Source organism: Diabrotica undecimpunctata, chromosome 9 (assembly GCF_040954645.1).
Source record: "Diabrotica undecimpunctata isolate CICGRU chromosome 9, icDiaUnde3, whole genome shotgun sequence".
NCBI classification, from domain to species: Eukaryota; Metazoa; Arthropoda; class Insecta; order Coleoptera; family Chrysomelidae; genus Diabrotica; species Diabrotica undecimpunctata.
The window spans coordinates 80233097-80257758 of NC_092811.1; the positions used below are offsets into that span (position 1 = coordinate 80233097).

At 33.2% G+C, this 24662-nt stretch overlaps 1 protein-coding gene across 1 annotated transcript in view; it reads left to right on the forward strand.

Annotated features, from left to right (window-relative positions):
- Positions 1–24662, forward strand: part of LOC140451181 (lipase 1-like) — a 103538-nt gene that overhangs the window by 46822 nt on the left and 32054 nt on the right. Inside the window, exons 3-4 of the mRNA XM_072544915.1 lie at positions 2519–2765; positions 22086–22250. Coding sequence (XP_072401016.1) covers positions 2519–2765; positions 22086–22250 — 412 coding nt within the window. The remainder of the gene's footprint in view (positions 1–2518; positions 2766–22085; positions 22251–24662) is intronic.

Here is a 24662-nt window from a genome sequence, read left to right on the forward strand (position 1 = left end):
CATCTATGGAGCAGTTGAGCAGTTAATGACAATAAAGTGTGGACAAGACGATACAACTTCGACCTGATATCGCAAAGCATTAAGATAAGACGTCTGAGGTGGATAGAGCATGAAATGCGGATGGAACAAAATGACCCAGCTAGAAAAACGCTCCTTGTTAGACCCATTGGTCAGAGAAAAAGATAAAGACCCAGAACGAGGTTCCTTGATAAAACCGTTGAAGACCTGAGAAATATTGGAATAAGTGCTTTGTGGAGAAAGGCGATGGATAGTGACGACTGGAGAGAAATTTTTGAGAGCACAATTCCCACGCAGGGTTATAATGCCAGAATGATGATGATGATGAAGGTACGAATTTAATTATGGAAGCGTACTCACGAGTTACCCCAGAAAAATGGAAAAATTATATAAAACACGTAATAGGAGAGGAAACGGACATGTGGAGACACGACAACATGATGGATAATGATATTTAATTAATTATTATAGATATTGTTTGGATGGACCATGACAGTAATTGTATTTGTAGTGACACGGACGAAAAATAGCTCCTGTTTCCCCATTATATTATAAAACAAATGCAACAAACAACTTACAAATTTTATATTAGCTGCGTATACCTACTAATAAAAAACATTTACAGTGTTAACGTTTTAGACTGAATTCAACAGTTCAATTAAATTAATAATTTAATTCAACCTCGCAAGGATTCTAATAAAAATGTTTTTTATATAATTAAGATTTTTACATCTTGAATTATTATTTTCAAAATGGCCTAACATAAATAATAGTATGAAAATTCAATACTATAATTGGAATACAAAAGGAGAATTTATTTATGATATTTCACAGAATGGGCGAAATATGACAAATCCTTTTGCAATATACAACCACACTGATTCTAACGATTCAAACACAATATAGATGTTTAAAGTTCTTTAGGAGGTTCTTCAGAATGGCCCCCGTAGTAGCAATAATAATAATAATAATCGTCTAAATACTTTCCGTTCTCCATTTTTTGCTTATCTGTATTTTATTATCGACACATTAGTTTTTTTGCCTAGTTAGTTTATTTACTAGTATAAATGCGGCTAATATTATGTACTACTACGACTGGTTAATTTGCAAACATTGTGTGGTCACAGTATAGCTTAAAGTTGTTAGTTTCAATCAGACACCCCGCGACATAATATACGATAGTAATGGAGATATTTTGTTTGGAAAGTCACAGTTTGGTGGCTAGTTCTTAAAAAAAAAGTATTTTAGCTTCTGTGTCGTGCCATTCGTTAAAATTAATTTTGAAAAATTCATGGCAACGTCCGTTGTATTATCTTTTTGCGCAAATTGCTCGGTGTGAAATAAATGATCCTGTCCGCTTCTGAAAATAGATCTTTAAGTAGCAATTTATTTTCTTAGTTGCTCACATATACACCCATAAATCCTCCCCTTGATAACACAGCAACTATGTTCATCTACTGTGCTGCTAGGAATATTTTTGTATGCCTTTGTGACAGGTATTTTTACTTTCTGATAAAGATTTTCTATATCCATTTTAGACTACTCTCTCTCTCTCTCTCTCTCTCTCTCCCTCTCTCTCTCTTTCTTTTTTTTTCTAGTTTTAATCCTCCTTGTATAGTATTGGGCGCTTATGCGTTTCTTGGTCAAAAGTCTAGAAGATGTGTATGTATTTAATACCTTAAACAAAATGTTACTATTAGATATGATTGATATAACTATCTTGCTCTTTGTAGAATTTTGAAGCTAGTTCGCTTTCTATTTACTTATAGTCAACTTTTTGCATTCTCTTTATGCTGAGATATTTGTTTATATTATTTTCATTTATGGTGTTGATGGTTTAATCATGGTGTCACGTTAATCTTACTGAAGTTCATATAACCCCTAACGAATCCCTACCAATAGGGGTTTTCTGTGAGACAAATTATTTCTTGTAAATACCTGGTATGGTACTCGCTGTTTAGATATTAAAATATCCGCGTACTTCCTACATAATTTGGCATACAGATATTGTCAATAGCTGGTCGTTTCTTGAGTGAGGTTTGTTAACTTTGTCTAGAAGCGAAAAATTGATTCCTTTATGAACACAATTTATTTCATATGCTATATTTGTCGTTCTGCTTGGATGAGCATTGGCTGCTGTTCCAACGTAGCATTTTATACAATTGAAGCTGTTGGTGTTGTTTGGTCCGCTTGCTGTTCTTGTTGCTACTATCGACGTCCCGTATGCTGTCACTTTCACGGCGGCTCCAGACGTGCCCTGGCGATCCCCAAGTAGTGGATACCTAAAGGTATTCGCTGGGTAACAGCGCTACAGATATCCTGAAAGCATTTTTCATTTGAAGAGAGCCACGACTGATAGAACTTAAAGAAATAAATTTACAGTAAACACTAATTTAAGAACATTATACATAAAAATGTGGTAATCAAACGTTACTTCAAAACTACCTCTAATATGTAGTGCGCTAATCTAAAAGAAATTGTTTTATTATTTTTACTTTAGACTGGATGAATTGGGACAATACGATCAACCTGCCGTTATAGATCACATCTTAAAGACGACCGGAAAACAACAGCTATCCTATATTGGACATTCCCAAGGAGGCGGAGCGTTATTGGCAATGACATCCGGTCGTCCTGAATATAACCAAAAAATTAAAATATTCGTGGGATTAGCTCCTGCAGCGTATATGAGACATAATCGGCATCCTTTGCTTTTAATTCCAAAAAATATAGTAGACTTTTTAAAGGTAAGATAATATACATACTATTTTAAATTTATTTATTTTACATTTTAAAAGTAAATTTTTTTTCATAAACAAAATATTTTGGAAACTGAAAAATTTATGACACTAAAAATAAAGGATGTTAAGTAAAATATCAAGCTGCTATATAGAATTACTTCAGGAATACGTCATTGTTAGTTTTTAATATTTTTTTACCTCCAATACTACTATGTCTGAGGCAAGAACTATAATCACGACTTTGTTATTAGCAAAGTAGAAAATCAAAATGAATTCAAAATGAATCAAAATTTTATTGGTTTTGGCTCACAATTTAGTTAAAGCGTTATTATTTTCTCAAGGGAACGAATATATGGAACAAAATTACACTTTCCCTTGCCAAAACTTAATCAACGTAGGTCTAATTTGTAAAAAAAAATATCAGACTCAATTTCATTTTCAGTTAGATTCTACGAGCAATATGCATTTTGGCGCAAAAATGTTTCTTTTGTTTGAAGTTCAGCAGTAAAGCCTATATAACATGAGGGTTTCACAGACCAATTTTTTCCCGCACATCAAATGCTGGTTTCCGCCTTTTTACTGTTTTATTGCCGACCACAGGAAAAATATTGAGAATATTGCACCCTGATCTTTTGGAGATTTAACACATGTCCTACTCAGACGCCAGTGACTTTTAATGTGAGCTTGCATAATATAAATTAAATATTTATATTCTTTTGCAGCTAATTACAAACATGTTTATTTATTGCATTTTGTGAGTTAATTCTTATATAGGTAGTTTAGTTATCAAGAAGTAGCGAATTGTTTAGTAAAAATATAAATTCAAAATCATTATTTCGAGTTCTCATAAGGCTATTTATAGTTTTTTTTTTATTTATATAACATAGTATGATTTATTAATACAGAAACTACGTAATGTTGTTAACTTGTTAAGTGTGTTACTACATGTAACATATAAATTTGTAACGTTAATTTTAGTATAAACGAAACATAATATGTTAAATATAATAATAATTGTTAATATTAGGTATTCTTAGATATGTTACTTAAAATCTTACATATTTTTCTCTTCACTCAGCTTTTTGTGACAAATTATTTACTTAACAAATTTACGTACGCAAAGAGTCCCGTGTAGAGATTTTATAATCAATGATATCGATAGGCACTAAACAATAACGGTCGTCTTCCTACCACTCAAAATATTACAAGCCTAATCCCAGAGACGTACCTGTATCATTGCTGAAGGTATAAGACGTTAAAAATATTATTATCAAAATTATAGCAAGAAACAGTAAAAAGTGAGATCTTTTCTCACCACAGGACCGATCCCGAGTTAAACATATTTCTATCTTCATGGATATGTAATCATAAGTTTTCTGCCACCTTCCAATTTCAAAGAGTAACATTTGAGCCTGGATAATAAACTCCACAAAATACGGATGTTCACTAATTTTTAAATATAGTTAAATTCAATTAAATTCAATAGATTATAAAATATATAAAAATATAGTAAACATGAAATTGTTTAAAAATATATATTTTTTAAGATAAATCAATTCTTAATTTTAATTTTGATGGAGGCTAGAAAAACGGCTCCTCGCAGCGAGGCTACGGTGTGTGACGTCAGCAGTCGTATCGACAACTTGTTGTGTATACGTATTTACGAAGTGTAACCAGTTCTTTAAGTATTTATACAGTAATAATGAAGCCAAATAAGTGGTGTTTGCTACAAAGAGAGGGAAAAACTAGAAAAGGCAGTTATTATGCAAGTTAGAAAAAAAATAAATGCAAATATCTGTACCTTGGAAGGAATCAACACTATGTTCATTTTTAAAACTTTACAGGAGAGCAGTTTTAAACTTTTTTTCACCAAAAAGTATTATTGCTGCATCTATTTATTGAGATATCGAAACAATTTTTTAATAGAACATTCTGTTTATTGTTATTTACATAATACATTTGGTATAATTAAAAACAAATTTGTTCCTGTTTCTTAACCCTTTTAACGGACATGGTCTTGTATCCATCTAATAAAGTTATTGTACTGTAAGAATTAGTATGGGGTATTTAATAACAACTACAATCCTTTGACTTTTACTGAAAAAATTTATTTAACCATACAATTTACGTTTACAAATACAAATATGTATGTAAAAATGGCATTTTAGGTACAAACCACTCAGTCATCCTCAAGTAATTCTCCTTCTGGATAGTCACCATTAGTATTACTAGTAGGTATGCTTTAAGTTTCGATAAAAATCATGGCAAAATGTAGGAACATTTGACAGTAATGCCAATAGATCGTTATACTTTTGTTGTGATATAAGTATTGGACTTTGTGATACCAGTTGCAAATCTTTTGCCAAGGTAAGGTGTCGTTTTTGAAATCTAACAAGGTCAATCTCCTGGTTTTCGCCATGAAAATTACTTTTTATAAACAGAGTCGTAATGCTGTTTCATTTAACTTGCAGTTAAACACAGTTTGACAGAAGAACTTGTTGTTTGTTAATGTCTCTTTTCTATTAATCAAAGGCGGATTTTAAGATGTTTTGACATCATACAAAGACCTTAAATTTTTAAAATCTTCTATTAGTTCCATATTATATACGATATATTTCATTGATGTTTGTCTGACTAACTGCTGCCAGTCCCAGGGCGTGTAAATAGAAATGTTAAGTTTTTTCTCTTTCGCTCTATCAGCGCATGGACAGTGTCCGCCTCCATGTGGGTATTACTCTTTAGTAGAAACTTCTGGATGATAATTTTTACACTTTTAAACAAGTATTAATGCTAACATTTTTATTCTGGCCGTAACATTTGTAAGACCGTAGTATGATTTCTTCTATGTTACTGTCAGGAATGACGGTATCTGCCCATTTTAGTAATGCAGATCGTATTTCATTTCCACTACGAATAGTTTGTCAGAACTTTTGTCTATATCAGACTGATCTTCGTTATCGAAACTCATGCATCTCTAATAATATGCTCTTCATTTAAAACATCATCGCTTGGTGTATTATTTGATTCTGAAATTAAACAAGGCGTATAATATTGGTTGTAAAAGATTTAATAATATTGCTAGTCTAAGGTTGGTATCAAATCACTTCATTACCCTTTTGAGGTTATGTTTTTTAATAATTTAAAAATAATGAACAAAAAGGTAGCTTACCTGTAAATGCAGTAGAAAAATTCGTAGAACTTTTTAGTGGATACTTCAAGAATCTCTCTCCTACTAGAATTATGGTTCATTGTTCTTATTATTAGTAACAAACTACTGTAAACACACCATAAATGTGTAGAGGGACAAAACATTAAGTCCACATGGTGTTTTATCCCTCTAAGTAAAAATGGACTTGGTGTTCTTTTAAAGGTCACTTTCTTTATCAGCAAATGGTTTAGGACCTAGTGCTCTATTCATTTTAAGTAAAGTTATAATAGTTAATTAATAGTCTGTAAAAATGTCAAAATTGAAAAAATGGACATAGTGTTGTATCCCTCCGAGGTACAGATATAAAAACCTGTGGTTTGACAATTTTAAGTGAATATGGTGTTAAATTGTTTGGAACTGTAATAAAAATCTTCTCAGAATTTCTTTCAGATGTATTTAGACATCCAGGAACAAAACACCACTTATTTGGCTCCATTATCAGTAATTAAATACTTATAGAACTGGTCACACTTCGTAAATACGTATACAAAACAAGTTGTCGATACGACTGCTGACGTCACACACCGTAGCCTCGCTGCGAGGAGCCGTTTTTCTAGCCTCCATCAGAATTGAAATTAAGAGTTGATTTATCCTAAGAAATATATATTTTTAAACAATTTTATGCTTGCTATGTTTTTATATATGTTATAACCTATTGAATTTAACAATATTTAAAAATTAGTGAACATCCCTATTCTCTATTATTTAGAAATACTTTTAATTTGATCAATGGCAGCAAATCTAGTTTTTTTGGTCAATTACTATTTCATTTAATGTGTCCTGTATAGCAATATTATTAACATATTTAATATTATTTGATTTGTCTTCCTGTTGTTATTTTTCTATCGTTTTGTTTTAAACGGCATATTCCTTCTGGATGAAACCATCCAGGGAATCCTTTTTTATCACAATGTTGGCAGGGTTTCTTTCCTTTTAATGTTACAGTATTTAATTTGGTAGGTATTTGGTGATAAACTGGTTTTATCTGTGATTTATTCTTCTTTTTTATAACTAAAACTTTTTAGTTAACGTAATTCACCTCTCAGTTTTTTCCATTGTTGTAATGTCAGCTCTTTTAATCTTATCTTGTATATAAATCAGCATGTTTGTCACAATTAAATCAATCAGTATATTAATAGGAAAGTCATTTTTCACATTTAATAATACATTTTCTTTGCAAAATGCATAGTCAACAAGACTACCACCTATATACCTAAAAGAATAAGCTTCTTTATGTGTATTCCAACCTGTTTCACAAAAACTATCTAAAATATTAATTTTTCATACCACAAAACTATTATCTAAGTCCAATGTTATTATTTTTGATTTAAACCATTCCGTTGCTGTTCCATCAAAGATCAAACGTAAAATCATAATATTGTCTTAATCAGCATCTACCATACATTCTATATGCTGATTCGAAGGTCTTGAGCCTTGAAGTTACTGAAACTTTTTTTCCATTAAAACTTCGAAGTACAAAATCTATTTATTTTTTGTAGTCCTAATAACGACTGCGATTGTTAAATGTTTTCTGTTTTCTCATACACTGGGGTTGAAGTCTGTTAAAGTACTCATTCTGATAAATCACATTACCATCTGTATAAAATAAAATTCCATCAAATTATCTTCTAATGAAATATCACATATCCTGAAGAAGCCTCTATTTTTCATAGACGCTAACATATTTTTTACTTTTTTCAGATGAAATAGTTCAGAATGATCATTTTGAAGTTGCGTTTCAGCGGACATTACATAATGAAAACGGGACGCTATTGGGTGCGACCATTTAAACTTATACACAGTTTTTTTTATTATCGGTACTGCTTACTTCTATAGCTTCTACTGCTTAAGCAAATTCTCATTGATGTAATATTCATTGTCAAGTATAGTTTTGCTCAAATAAGAACTTTTATTTGGAAATTTATGGATACTATTGTCGATTGATAAGCTTAAGTTCTTAATTTATAAGTGTAATAATATAGCCATAATTTAGCCAGATATTCCCTAATTTCTTTGGTACAAGTCTTGTAGAGCTTCTAGGAGGCACATAACTTCCATTATTAGAGTACAAAACACTTATTTAAATAGAGGTTTTGGATGATGGTAAATGTGAGGATTGTGGAGAGGAACGTGATTTAGACCATATGTATACTCATCCAATCTTATAAAGGATTTATTAAAATGTAAATATATTTATTATTACTTGGCTCTGTAGATGTATATAACTCTAATTAACTTTTTAAAAGACAGCAAATTCTCATCATAATTCTATACAAAATTTTTAGTTAATCTTGCTACCTTTGTTTTAAACTAAATCATTTGTATAACTTTTTCCTTTCCATGACCTAGTGTTGTTGCGTCTTATATAAATCAATGCCTTGATAGGTCCCTAGGCGAGAAGAGTGTGTCCCTATTCTGATAATGTCGATATAATCTTAACTTTATGTCAGAGTATTTAGGTAAATTATAATGATATGATGGATACTGTCTTATTCCTTTTGTGTCTGGCTGTATAACGGTCTAAGCCAAAAAAGCGAAAAGATAACAGTTTGAATTCATCTAAAACGAGTTCATGATCATAAAATATAACAAATATAAAATCTACATAAAACGAGAATCAGAAACAATGCTATTTCTTATACCATGCGGTCCATAATATGAATATGTATGGAATAAATTTATTTTCAGTGTTATTATGTACTATGTGAAAAAAACCTGAAACAGGTCGATTTTTATTCTTAAATTGAGAATTTACAGTATGAAAATATTATCTCCCTGCAGCACCCCCTTTGAATTATAAGCACCCCCTCGAAAAAATTTAATTACCAAGTTACCTTTTTGAGTTTGTGCAATCATAACTGAGAAAATTGATTTTTACAATTAAATTAAATGTGATGTAAACTTGATCACCATTATGCACTTTTTGACAATAGCCGAGGCGATTTTGGAATTCTCTTACTAGATTTTATATGACATCGGGGTTGTTTCGTTAATTTCTTCCGTTATCCTAACTTTTAAAACAGATATATTACTTGGTCTATTAAAATATGCTTTCGAAATAATCAGGTATTTTCGTATGTGTTCTGCCAAACATTAGGGAAAAAACTTTAAACATAATAAAATATTAGTCAAACAGTCAAATAAACAATTGATATGAATCTAGTAGACTGCTGTCATTTAGGTATTAACGTTACTAAAAGACGTCAGTATAATAATTGTACGCATTTGTCCGAGACTCAAAGAATAGACATTTTAATTATGATTAGTTGCGGTAATAAAATAATAACCCAAAAGGAGGTTTGTAAAATGTTCAATAATAAATACCCTGGTCAAGTTTCGCAGTCTACAGTTAGCAAAATTGAAAAGAAGTTTCGTTATACTGGACATGTAAAAAATTTAAAAAACCAGGTAGAAATGTTAAATTTACTGTTAGTTAATTAATTTACAGTTAAATGCGCTTCTAGAGATTGAGGAAAATCCGCATAAGACTCGATTGCAGCCGTAAATGATATAAGTAAATCATTTATTGAAGTTATACTTCTATACGCACGGTCGGCGTTGAAAATTTGCATGAGAATGAATCTGTGAAACCATTACATATATGTAAGATAATGAATAAGAGAGAGACAGAAGATATATTTTCTCTCTCTTCCTCTCTCGAGAATAAAAATTCTTTTTTCTCAAAAGTTCCTTTTGTATATATATTTAATATTATATATATATATATATATATATATATATATATATATATATATATATATATATATATATTATATATACGTATATAATATACTAGTAATATAATATAATATAATATAATATTTATTAATATTACTATTTATGTGATATGTTTTGTATTATTAAAAATTAAACGTTTATAATTATTTTAGGCTTTTGTATTTCAAAACAATCACTATTTTACCGAGAACTGTCAAATTTTGAAATTCGTTAGTGTCATGTCTAATTGGCAAATCCTTTACGTGTTTGGTTCATACGCTGGTGGTTGTGAGTTCGAATCCCAATTATGAATTTCCTTTTTTATTTTTAAAATATTTAAAAACCTCACGTTAATCTTATTAAATATATGTAATATACGCAAAAAACATAAATTTTAAAATAAAATGAAAATTTACGACATAATCCGAATTGTTGGTTTTTTATTTTTATCTTCGTAAAGTAAGTTTATGTATATTGGCATTTTTCAATACTTATGAATATTACATTTTAATTTATATTGTATTATTATATTGAATTATGTTGCATTAAAATATGGATACAATCCTTCATTTACTATACTCCTATTACCTGTGGCGCACCCAGGGGGGGGGTTTGGGGGTTAAAGCCCCCCAGGGCATATAAAATAAACAATATATAAAGAATAGTAGGAAAATGTAACTTGTCTTTCACACACAATACAAAAAATCCAAAACGCTGATTAAATAATTAAATTACCACTTTAAATATGTAGAACACAGTAATTATTGTATAAATACAGAATAATTAATAATATTTTTCATTATATTTAGATATAGATACCTAATATTAGGCTTATGAAAAAGTAGACAAAACGAGTCTGTTGCGACTAGTATGCGCCTACAGGAATGTATCTGCGGCAGTCTTGTGGATTATCTCAGGTTGTATTCCTCTGCATGTGTTAGCAGTAGAAAAGAGACATCTCTAAGAGAGACGAAAGCATTTGACAAAAGCTATCAAAAAAAAAGAAGAAAGGGAAAGATTAATGAAAAGATGGCAAGAAGAGTAGAACAACAAGGAAAATGTTGCTCAGTGGACCAAGATGCTGATCCCGAGCCTAAGGGACTGGGTAGATTGTCTGTTTTAGGGCGTATCTTCATAGGTTCATAAAGACAGATGCAGATAAATGCCTATACTGCGAATATGCCGACATTGTTACTCATACAATCCTGGAGTGTAATAGATGTACAGTGGAGAGAAATAGAAAGTATAAAGAAATAGGTATGAACCCTGTGACTGTAAGAGAGATGATCGTGAAGATACGGAGGGATGGAATTATGTTCACAATTACATCCGAGCAGTCATTAAAAATGAAAGAAGAAGAAGAGAAACACCAACCGGGCCAATGACAGAGATAAGATCTAATTACTATTTTAATGGAAATAAGTCGCAATTGAAGGTTAAAATAAGTTTATTGACGTTTAAATTTTTGATCTTTGATCTTGCACTGATAACTTGTTTATACTTCAACAATTAATAGAAAAAATAATAGCGGTTGGTACCGAAGTACATCTAGCCTTCATCGACCTAGAAAAGGCGTATGATACAGTTCCAAGACTTAAATTTAGGAATAATCACAGAAGTATAAAGGGATAACACTACTTAACTAAAAATCGGATATAGACTATCAGAGCCAATAAAAGTAACTAAAGGACTAAAACAAGGATGCAGGATGTCACCCTTACCGTTTAATTTATATATTGAGGCAGCCCTCCAAAATTGGAAAAACCACTGCCACGGAATGGAAATCCCATACGAAATGACGTACTGTTCTCCCTGAACTTTGTGGATGACCAAGTCATCCTAGCTCAAGATTCTTATGATCTAGAATTTATGATAAAGCGTCTATAGAGAGAATATTTAAAATGGGGGTTACAAGTCAGCATGAAGAAAACAGAATATTTAGTTATCAATTCAGATGCAAGGTTTGAAGTGTTGATAGACGAGGACGTGGAAATCAAACAAGTGGAAAAATTTAAATATTAAGGTCCACTCATTGCTAAGAACGGCTTAGGAGAAACCAAAATTAAACACGAATTAATTAGGGACGTAAAATTGTAGGATGTCTGAACTCCTTGTGGTGGGATCACAACATTTTTAAAAGAAACAAAAAAAGAATAGGGCAAACCATGGTTGAATCAGTTCTTTGTTATGGCTCTGAAGTATGGACAATTATTGCAGACCTGAAGAGAAGATTGTTGGCAGTTGAAATGGATTATTTGAGAAGAAGTGCTAGAACATCAAGGCAGGAAAGGAAGACCAAGCTACAGAAACGGTCATTGACAGAATAGAAAGAAGAGGTTCAAAATGGTTGGCCCTTGACCCAAAATGAAACTTCACAAATGGAAGCCCCCTGGAAAAAGAAAAAGAGGTAGACCTCGACACTCATGGAATGAAGGAATTAACAATTTGTTAACAAAGACCAGCAGTTTGTCTGTGAGGGTGTTTGTCACTTTCTAGGTTTCACATCCGTAGAGTAATACATTAAATTACTTTAAAATGCCTCAAGAAAAAAGCTTCAGAACAATAGATAAGATCTAGATAAGAGAAGGGAGTGTTCCAAAAATGTCGTCAGCCTTACAGTGGCCACCCCACTTTCGGAGTACGGTACGTGCGACAGTCAACTGCGCACAAGTAAGAGAGGGTGGTTTTAGTTGGTAGGCAGGATAATAGATACCTGAATCTTTGGCACTGCTATCTTTAGTACTTTAAATTAAACTAAAATCCAAATTTTAGGGACTTAAAATGGAGGTAGCATAAAAAAATTTCAAACCCCCCCCCTAAGACAAATTCTGGGTGCGCCACTGCTTACAGGTCAAATGTTTATATACAGCAAACGATGCACCATATACCTATATAACTAATTTGTTTTCTCTTTCTGCTCTCTCTTACCTATAGCATTACATATGTAATGATTGTGCAGAGTGACTCCTATATAAATTTTTAACGGCGAACGCGTATATAGAAGTATAACTTCTACCGGCAGTCCCTCTGGACTGCCACACCCGTTTTTTTAGAGCTTTTCATAAAGAAAAATACCACCCTTACAAAGTTTAGTTGGTTCAGGAGTTAAATGAAGATGATCCTGATAGAAAGCAAGAATTCTGTTAAAATGATGATGGACAGAATAAACGCAGATTTGCAGTTCATAAACAAAATAGTTTTTTCTGACGAAGCAACGTTTCATTTAACCGGAACGGTCAATAAACAGAACTGTAGATATTAGAGCAGAGAAACCCCTCACTGGGTGTGTGAGACTCACACGCAATATCTTAAAAAAGTTAAAGTTTGGGCTGGTATTATTAACAATAAAAATATTGGTCCTTATTTTTTTGAGGGCATAGTTGATGGTGAGGTTTATCTAGATTTTTTGATTAACTTTTAGTGCCTATATTACGAAGATTTTTTCCTGATATTAATCATCCATATGAGATAGATCGATCTATTTACTACCAACAAGACGGAGCTCCACCGCATTTTGCACGTATAATTAAAAATTATTTAAACGAGGTTCTTCCCAATAGGTGGATTGGAAGACGTGGAACGATCGAATGGCTGGCTAGATACCCTGATTTAACTCCTCTCGATTACTTCTTATAAGCTTATTTAAAACCAAAAGTTTATTTTAATAGAGGAAGCAGTATTGCTAATTTACAAGATAGGATAACGGAAGAAATTAACAAAATAACCCCCGAGGTCATACAAAATGTTGAACGAGAATTCCAAAATCGCCTCGTTTATTGTCAAGAAGTGAATAGTGGTCATTTTAAATATTTAATTTAATTGTAAAGTACATTAAAAAACAGATTCTAAATATTATGTGACATTATTATCTTCATTCCACCTAAAGTTTTGTGATAGAGACATCAAAATTTTACATCTTAAAAATCAATTTTCTTAGTTATGATTACACCAAATTTAAAAAACTTTAAATTGCTAAACAGAGGACTAAAATCCTGTAGAACACCGGGGGATTTTATCTTCTCCTCCTGACGTGTTGCTCACTGCCTGTTGGGGCAGTACCTTCGATCTGGTTCTAATTATATCTATTAATTAATTAAAATGTGTTACCTTACATTTGGCGATCACACTTCCCGTATTACACTTTAAAAAACATCTTACTACTTGAGAAACTTTATTTTGCGTTAATTGAACATTGTGTGTTGAAAAATGAGCGAATTAATTTTTATTAATCAAATGTGACAGTGACACAATGACTGATGTTTTTTTTCTAATAAAATTGAGAAGAGAATACGTGATAATCTCGCAATTATGTGCAAAGAGTATATGCAACATCTATCGTGCATTCTCGGGTACAACTCGACTTAAAACTAAAAGTAGTATTTTTAAAAAAAGGGTGTTCGTCATTTGGATCATAATTTTAGGTTGCGCTACGCAACATAGTCCCCCTCTTGATGTGAACGCATCAAAAAAAAAAAAATATTTATGTACAATTTGAAGAAAGGTATAACTAATCTAAAAAAAAACTATTAAAATTCTTGAAGGTGAATCATAGGAAGAGGACACAGTTTAGCAATAGAGCGAACGTATAACCCTTCAGGAGTTCTGACCTTAACAACTCTTACCTTGTTGTCCTTTCCCGGATATGTCTCAACTACCCGTGCTATAGGCCATTTGAGAGGAGGCGAGTTTTCGTCCTTAAGCAAGACAAGATCATCAGGCTTTATGCCTACCTGAGGAGTGAACCATTTAGGTCTATTTTGAAGCCTATTAAGATAATCGCGAGTCCAAACCTTCCACATATGCTGCTGAATTCTTGTGCATTTATTCCACAAAGACAATTTATTTTCTTGAATATCAGAGAGATCTAATTCAGGATAAGACATTAAGTTAGATCCAATAAGGAAGTGTCTGGGAGTAAGAAAGGAAAAATCGGACGGGTCGTCTGAGAGCGCACAGATAGGGCGTGAATTGAGCACTGCTTCAATCTGCGAAAGTACAGTGGATAGTTCTTCGAAAGTAAAATTGGAGTTACCCATTATTCTTACGAGATGATATTTGAAGCTCTTTATGGCAGCTTCCCAAATCCCACCGTGGTGTGGTGAGCGTGGAGGGATAAACTTCCATTGAATTTGACATGAAGTAGCGAAAGAGCGAATAGATTCAGAGGTATTACCTTTGAGAAGCAACTCATAAAGTTCTTTCAATTGATTTTTCGCACCTAGAAAGTTGGTGCCATTATCGCTGAAAATGATACTCGGATTACCCCTTCGGGCGATAAATCTTTTCAGAGTCAATAAGAACGCTTCAGTAGAAAGACTGGAAATTAATTCCACATGCACGGCGCGAGTAGCTAAACATACAAACACTGCCATATAGGCCTTAGTAAGGGGAGCTCTCTTGAGTTTAGAGGTCTTGATTGGAAATGGACCACCAAAATCAACTCCAACGTTTATAAATGGACGTGCAATTTGAACTCTTTCCCTCGGGAGATTAGCCATGATTTGGGAAGCGACTTGTGCGTTAAAACGGTAACAAGTGAGACAATTTTGTATTATACGTTTGATTTGTCGAAGACCATCAAGAGGCCAGAATTTCAATCTAACATTGGACAGTGTATTTTGAGGGCTAGAATGTAGAAGTCTTCGATGTTCTCGGGTAAGTAATAAATTGACAATATGTGATTTTGAGGGCAACAGTAGAGGGAATTTCTGATCATAAAAAACATCTGAAAAGAGAAGACGACCGCCTACTCGTATCATTTGAGACGAATCTAGAAAGGGATTCAATTTACGAATAGACTTATCGTTAAGCAGACGATTATCCATTAAAAATTGGATTTCCGAACTGAAGAAATGAGACTGGGTCAATTTGATAATCATTAACTCAGAACTAGAGAGTTCATTTGGAGTGAGAGGACCTGTACGTCTATGAGACTTAGCTCTTACATTGTGAATAAAACGAATGCAGTATGCAAAAGCTCTCTGAAGTCGAGTGAAACATGAAAATTTGCAGAGGGCATCATGCACTTGTGCTAAGACTTGCATCCGAAAGCCCATGTATTTGAGTACTTGTTACATTGCTAGAATTTTGCAGCAACCTAGGAATCTTGAGATTGGAGAGGTGAGAAAGTGTTTGTAAAAATAGATTCCATTGTGTAAGCAAATTTGGACTGAGGTGGTCATCCCAATTCGACCTTTCTAACCAAATCTTTCTCATAATTAATTTAGCAGATACCACTACAGGGTTAATCAATCCGATAGGGTCATAAATGGAAGCAATTAAAGAAAGAACTTCTCTTTTTGTATAGGTATCCTTAACGGTAACCTTTGGCACAAGAACTGAAAAATGATCGGAGTGAGAATTCCAACATAGGCCGAGAATTTTGTTCGTGTTATTTTCAGGATTGATTACATAACTAGCTTCATTAGAGATATGAGAAATACCTGCGAGAAATTCAGGTGAGTTTGCACACCATTTATAAAGCGAGAAACAAGCGAGGTTCAAACATTCGATTAATTGACGATGAATTTCGAAGAGTGTTTCAAAATCGTTACAGCCATACAGCACATCATCGATATAAGAGCAATTTAAAAGAGCATCACTAGCCAAGTGAAATTTGTCGGAATGTTTTTGAGCTAATTCCTTAAGACATCTAGTGCTGAGAAAACGGGAGTTATTTAATCCATAAGTGACAGTTTCGAGTTGAAGACATTTCAAATCCTCTTGAGGTGAATCACGCCATAAGATGTTCAACAGAAATACCTGTTCGGGATTTACTCGAATTTGTCTGTACATATGACGTAGATCTGCTACAAAACAGTATTTAAATAATCTAAAATTTATCAAAATATCGAATAATTCGCGTTGTACCGTATAACCAGGAAGCATTATGTCATTAAGACTTAGATTTGAGGTAGTTTTCATACTGCCATCAAAGACAACACGCAACTTATTTGTTACGCTATCCTTTAAAACGCAATGGTGAGGAATAAAGTATTTTAAATCAGAGTGAATATTTCGAGTGGAGAGAGGCACATATCTGCAATGTCCAAGTACAATATATTCATGAATAAATTGTTTATACTGTGCGTATAATTGATCTGACTTGATCAGTTTCTGTTCGAGGTTTAGGAATCGCTTCTTTGCGAGGAAAAACGATTCGCCCAATTTTTTATATTCGTTGGGAGATTTGAAAGGGAGATCTACTTGGAATCTACCAGATGATAATATTTTAAGTGACGATTTAAAAATATCTTCGACTTGTTGCTCCGAAGGAGTTAGGATTTTTGAAGTACAAGTAGAAGACGAGATTTCTTCTATTTCCCAAAACGACCGTACGAGTGAATCGGTATTTTGAGTTTGAACGAACAAGGATACTTCATTTCGAGGTTGAGTACTTTCTTGAATGTTAAGTATAGAATATGAGTCAATTGACCCAGATGATTGAGGTACATTTCCACCTACAAGATAACCGAGATGAGTATTTGTTAAGGTAGGAAGATTAGGGCCTAATTTTATTAACCCGTAAGTAAGTAAGTCGAAATAAACATCTGCTCCAAGCAGCATTTGAACTTCGGCAGGAGTACAAAATTCTGGATCAGCTAGGTGAATGTTTGGTGGAATTTTGAGAGCATTAAAATCCAATGTAATTTGAGGGTGCTTACAAGTGATGGTTGGGAGAATCGCACAAGAGAGTGTAAAATGTTTTGTTGGATTAACATTTGAGAAAATATTTAAATCCACCATTTTATTCGACGTCGAACAGATTTCGGATATTCCAGAAATTTGAAGACTTTTTGTGTAAGGAATACATTTCAAGCGACTTGCTAATTCCTCAGTGATAAACGAAAGCTGACTAGCTGAGTCTGTAAGGCAGCGAACCTTAACGGGATTATTATGAGAATCATAAATTGTAATACTTGCTGTTTAGAGTAGAACCTCCTTTTTGCCTGAGAGTGTAGAGAGAAATGATGCTCGGTAGACATCATTAGACTGAGATTGATTTGCTATTCGTGGGATTGCAGGTGAACTTGAAGTTTCGCTTTGAGTATTGGGATCACGAGATACATTAGAGTGAGTACGAGAATTTGGAGTATCATGCATATTGTGAGACTGGTGAGTATTTTGAGAATTATGATTTTCTTGTGAGTCTTGAGAGTGACGAGTGTTTTGGAAATGAGTGTTTCTAGTGGGTAGACTACGAGAATCTTGATATGTTCTGAAACGAGAACTATTTGAGTTATGAGTAGAAGCGTTAGAGAAGTGGAGCAATGTGTGATGTCTCCTGTTACATTTAGCGCAATTTGACGCAGAGGTACATGAGCTTGCTGAATGACCACTAGCCAAGCAGTTGAGACACGCTTTCTTTGCCTTGACCGTTTGAAAACGCTCATCTTCAGACATATTTAAGAATTCCCGGCAAGTGTATATTTTATGGGAGTTATTTTGACATAAGAAACATTTAAAATACTGATTATTACTACTATACTGCAAATTATTGCTAACTGTGTTAAGAGAAGTAAAACGAGAAGGTTGTTTTTGTTTCGGAGAATGAGAGTATTCAGGAACAAGATTTTCGAGAATTTTGCATTTTCTTTCAATAAATTCAAGGAACTCCATTAAACTTGGGAGTTTGTTTATATTACGCTCGGTTTCAAATGATCTTTTAGTATTATAGTCTAATTTTTGAGTAAAGAGATTGATGAGAATTAAATCAGTGAGTTGATTCGAGATGTTGAGGTTTTCTAAGGCAGCGAAATGGCTTTTAATTTGAGTTAAGAAATCCCTTAGAGCATGTGCATTGGGTTTTGTAATGAGTGGAGCATTTAATAAACTGTTCAAATGACTGTTTACTATTAAATATTTATTTTCAAATCTATTGCATAAATTTTGTATTGCAATTTCAAAATTGGAATCAATTATTTCTAGATTGTCAATTAACTTTAACGGTTCATTCCTTAACACTGATTTGAGATAAATAAGTTTTTGAGCATTAGATAATTGTTTATCATTTGTTATTAATTTGGTGAAAACATCAAAAAAGCTGGGCCATTCTGAGATTTCGCCCGAGAAAAAAGGTATTTTTAATTCTGGCAACTTTACATTTTGAATTGTGCTAATAGATGGTATTACATTTGTTACAATAGGTTGAGTTTGAACTGGTTTTGCAGATAATTGCGTGATTTTCTCGTACAAATATGAATCTAAATTATAATACTGTTCTTCAACTACGTCTCTATCTGAACAATATTTATCAAAATCTTCTAATTCAAGTTCCTTTTGTAGGTTGAGATACTCGCGATAAGTTTCATTTAATACATTTTTGCGTGCAATATATTGACCGCAATCTAAAACTACATTTTGGTTTTTTGAGACAAATGTTTGAATTCTAGTAATACAAGCTTTAGTATGCCCTCTCAATTTTATAATTTTTGCAACATCAGTCATTTTGAACGTGAGAAAAAATAATACAAATTTTAAATACAACAAGAGATACTTAGTATCATGAACTAAATAATATTACCATAAAAATCTACTTATAATCACTGCGAATCTAAAATCTAAAAATAAAATGACATGCGACGATGCAAAAAACAATTCGTAAAAGTTACAATAAATGATCAAACCGCACATTAAGTCCAACCGCGACCTCACATAAACTCCTTATCCCTTGCAAGTGTCGATGTCGATATACCGGCCTCCCGGCGCTAATAGAACAACCTTGGATCCTGGAACCGCCAAAACTCCAATGTGTGTATATGAGAGAATAAAAACTATGTCTTTTCTTTGCGAAGAAATGAGGAAGCGAGTGATGTTTTTTACGAATAGTGTGAGAAAATCTTGAGTACTGCGTGAAAACGCCTTTGCAGAAACGAGAGATGATCGCCCTCGTGCTATAATTAATGAAAATTCAGCTTCCAGCTTTACATAAACGGGAACAGTTGCTGTATCCGGCTCGTTAGGAACATGTAGAACACCGGGGGATTTTATCTTCTCCTCCTGACGTGTTGCTCATTGCCTGTTGCGGCAGTACCTTCGATCTGGTTCTAATTATATCTATTAATTAATTAAAATGTGTTACCTTACATTTGGCGATCACACTTCCCGTATTACACTTTAAAAAACATCTTACTACTTGAGAAACTTTATTTTGCGTTAATTGAACATTGTGTGTTGAAAAATTAGCGAATTAATTTTTATTAATCAAATGTGACAGTGACACAATGACTGATGTTTTTTTTCTAATAAAATTGAGAAGAGAATACGTGATAATCTCGCAATTATGTGCAAAGAGTATATGCAACATCTATCGTGCATTCTCGGGTACAACTCGACTTAAAACTAAAAGTAGTATTTTTTAAAAAAGGGTGTTCGTCATTTGGATCATAATTTTAGGTTGCGCTACGCAACAAATCCCTTTCTAACAAGGTGCCAGATGATCCCCTTTGTTATTTAAAATTCTCGAGGGAGCGCTTATAATTCAAAGGGTGTGCACGAGGGGTATAATATTTCCATACTGTAAATTGTCAATTTAAGAATAATAATCAACCTGTTTCAGGTTTTTTTCACATAGTACATCTAAAAATGAATTTATTCCATACATATGGACCGCAATGTATAAGAACTTGGTTGACAATATTGTGTCTTATAATTTCAAAATGTCAGTGATAATTAACTTTAAACAATCATACCACTTTAAACAAACTATTTATTGTGTAAAATGTTATATTAACTACACTCATGGACAAAAATATCGAGTATTTTGGAATTTTCCAATTTTTTTTGTAGTCACTATTATTTCAAAATAATTTTAGATTACTGATAATACTCATATAGTAGGCTGATGTACTCAACTGGTTTGAGATATTTTAATGTTTATTTTGACGTTTATTCAGTGGTTAGTGTCTTTCGTACATTTCATCATAAAAAACCTTCTTCACGTAAAGGAAAAATCATACTAATTCGGTTACTTTTAGTTTAATTTATTAAGTTTAATTAAATATTGTCTTAATTTAACTAATTTTAAAACAAGTATCCCATTAATTCGACACTGCGATGAAGCCCAAGTAGCACATATTGTAATTTTGTACGAGAAAGGATATGCACAAAAATGTATCGCACGACGTCTCAGCAGAACTGAATCTATAGTTTCGAATACTCTAAACAGGTACCGCGAAACAGGAAATTTTGTATGAAGGCCTAGTCAAGGACGCCCAAGGTGCACAACCGCAAATGATGACCGTTTTTTGGTTCTTAATTCTACACAAAATCGTTCATTGACATCGATGCGCCTCAGAAATGAGCTATTAAATGTTAGACAAGTTAATGTGAGTTTAGAAACAGTTAGACAAAGATCAAAAGAAGCAAACTTAAAGCCCAGACGCTCCGCCAAAGTTCCACGTCTTCTACAAAATCATAAAGCTCGTCGTTTGGAATTTGTAAGAACGCATTATTATTATTATTAGTGGAATATCGACAAATGGAAAAACGTTCTTTTCACTGATGAGACCAGAATCCTATTATGGAAGTCAGATGGTCAAATCTACCTCTACAGAAGAGTTGGAGAACGATTCGCCAGCTGCAGTCTCGCCCAGACTGTTAGTTTTGCAGTTGATGGCATAATTCTTTGGGAAGGTATTAGTTGAGAGGTACGTACCGCACTTGTGAAAGTGATTGGATGGATGACTGTTGATTCTTACGTTTAAAACATCCTGTAAGATCATGTTTTGACATGTGTTGGTTACATTGAATATGAAAGATTCCCGTTAATGCATGATAATGCTCGACCACATGCTGCTGCCATAGTGCCATGATGAGGTTCAAATTCGAAGATTGGATTGGCCACCGTTTAGCCCGGATTTAAATCCAATAGAGCACATGTGGGATCGTCTAAACGCAGCATACGACAAAGAAATCCCGTTTCAAATACGATAGAGCAGCTTCGGATTGCTGCACAGGATGAATGGAATGCAATTTCCCAAGGATATGTCCAAAATTCACTTGCAAGCATGCTGAGAAAGATGCAAGCAGTAATAAGAGCTAGAGGGGGGAATACTCGTTACTGATCATGCACTTCTTTTAGTTGAAACGACTTGTTTAAGCAATTTAAATTATCATTTAAGTTTAAAGTAAAATTACCTTATTTACCTAATATTAAACATTTATTTTTTTGCAATTTTCTCTGCATAAAAACTTAAAATTGTTCAATAAACATAGTTAAAATAAACTCTATTTTACAATAAACGGCTTGATTGATCAGAATTTATTTTGAAGAAACAAAAATTAGAAAATTCCAAAATATTCGATATTTTTGTCCATGAGTGTATATATATTAACTATCATCTGTATTTTCATAGTTCTAACCCATTTTTAAATTTCTAATTATTTATCCTGTGTTTTAGGATTTATTTCAATTTGTTAACATATATGAAATAGACGCAGTCTCTAATAGTGAATTGTTCTCTAAAATATTCCAAGGCATGTGTGGCGAAAAAGTAAACTACAGAATCAATTGTCGCCCAATTATTGATTTTTTATCTGACAGCTTAACTTCCCTTTTTGATTATGTAAGTAAAAAAATTAAATTAATATTCTTGATTTATAATAAAAGACTAAATAATAAAAACAAGTACATAAGACAGTAAGTAGATATAATATCATGTTTTTGTCCATTTTAAGTATATTGTCGCCAAGGTAACCAATCACGACAAAGATTGTTACTTTGGCCGGCCAATCACAGAGCTTGTTATTAACTACGCTGTAATTGGCCTCTCAGCGGAAGATTGTTGCAAATTCTCAAACACGATGTGTATAAAAGAGTAGCACATCTTTCGATCGGCATCCACTCGTCATATATTACTAGCCCCGCTAGACGTTGTTGGTCTGGTGTGCTACCACGCTACTTTAGTGTTTAGTGTTTTAGAGTTTTATTATTTAACCAATATCCTGTTACCTACCGTCGAAGACGTCGAATCCAAGAAGACTTCATCCAATTTAGAAGTTAAAAATCAACAAGAGCACGAGAACCGGCGTATCGACTACGAACACTCCCTGACAGTAGAACACGATTTTAGAAATAGAAAAGACATTGGTCTTAGGACTATTTTAAATGTGTAGAACTGACTACAGCGTTCTTTGGGACCTGTTACGGTAAAGAGCAAATAAAAGTCCCGATGGGGACTTGTAATTGCTTTTTCGATCAGCGTCGAGCTGCGATAGCGCTTTGTAGCTAGAAACCTTATGCAAATAGTAACTATACGAAATGCTGTTAGCAAAAGGTAGTAACACGAAGCGACTGGCAATAAAAGGAGTCGATACGACCGGCACTCTTGTGCCTCTCTCGAGGATGGAACCGCGGCTACAAGAGGTGAGAAGGAAATCTCTGTGAGATTTGAGACATACACCACGCATCAGAATTCTAACACAAATATTAAGTCATAGTAAGAATACTGGCTGTAAGAAAGCTTGAACTGTTAGAGAATTCTGATTGCCGGTGTCCCCTCACCTACCACAGAGACTCGGCGAAGTTTCTCACACGTAGAGGCCGGAATCCCAATTAACTCCACAAAAGGAAGATGGACTCTCGAAACTTGAGATCCTCTTCGAGAGCGGTGGTCGTAGAACATCCAGAAACCAGTGAAACCAGGAGGACATTGCGGCCGTACGACAGTATCTTAAAAGTTCTAAAGCATTCAAGTCTAAATACAAAGTTACCCTTCTTTATAAAACACTGAACTTTTGCGTGGGTTTTAAACGGAATGTATTACAAATGAAATATTTTCTCTTGCAATCTGTGAGTTTTGCGAGAATTGATTAACATCATCAAAATAAGAAAGGTTAAATACTCTGGCTATATATTAAGAGGACCTAAATATCGCTTACTTCGGTTGACCATTCAGGGCAAAATCTAAGGAAAACGCTAAGTCCGAAGCAACTCTCCTGGTTACGTAATATTGGACAATGGACAGGTCAAACGGTAAAGGAATTATTGTATCTAGCTGCCAATCGAGAAACATTTCATTAGTTTGTTAATACAACGGTAGCTAAAGCTTGAAAACCTGCACGGCACACAAAAAGCAGCTGTGAGTGACACACAAAAAATATTATACAGTTTTAGAGTTTTTTACGCTTTTAAATGTAGTGTAATTGTTTTTAAAACTATTTTGATTTAGCCCATTTGCATATGGCAGCAATTATATAACAGTTAGAGGCTTTAGAAATGTAGCTGTATCGATATATACTGAGAATATATTTGACAGTCAGTGTAACCAATACAGAGATATTAAAACGAATAAGTAATCCTTGCTGAGAAACTTAAGAGAATGGTTTTAAACACTAGAAGCTGCATATATGATACATGTCGCACAAATCAGAGAAACCTATTATTTAATGATCGGTCGAAGATGTTTACGTATTATTCTTACTGTTCTCGTTTTTTAAAAGACATCACATGGTGCTCTTCATTAACGGTTTCTTCGTTAAGTACACGTTCATAGTTTTTATAAAAAAATGTAAGCATAAAACTGCTTTGTTTTAGTGTCTTTTAGATTAATTTGTATCGAACCTTCTAGATTCTCTCTTCTAGGTCTCTCATCTCGGACCCCTCGAGGATCTATCATTTCTAAGCGATAACCTGACAATCCTATTGAATTTATAGTATCCATCATTTGAAATTATGGTTTTTCGGTAATCATATAATTCTACTATTTCCAATTCTTTTGTTTATTTCTTTATTCTATATTTTCTTTATATTATTTACTATTATTATTTTGCTTCTCTCTTCGATTATTTCCTTGATCATATTCTTTATCTCTTCCATCTAAATCTATGTCAATCTCTTCAATTTTTCGTAACTGTGGTAAAATAACTAGATCATCTACGTACATTAGTGAATCTACTTGTATTGGTTCTATTTTATTTTAGACTTAAATGGGACTTGGAGAGTATTGGGAGAAGTGTTTTGAAAATGTTAAAGGGAT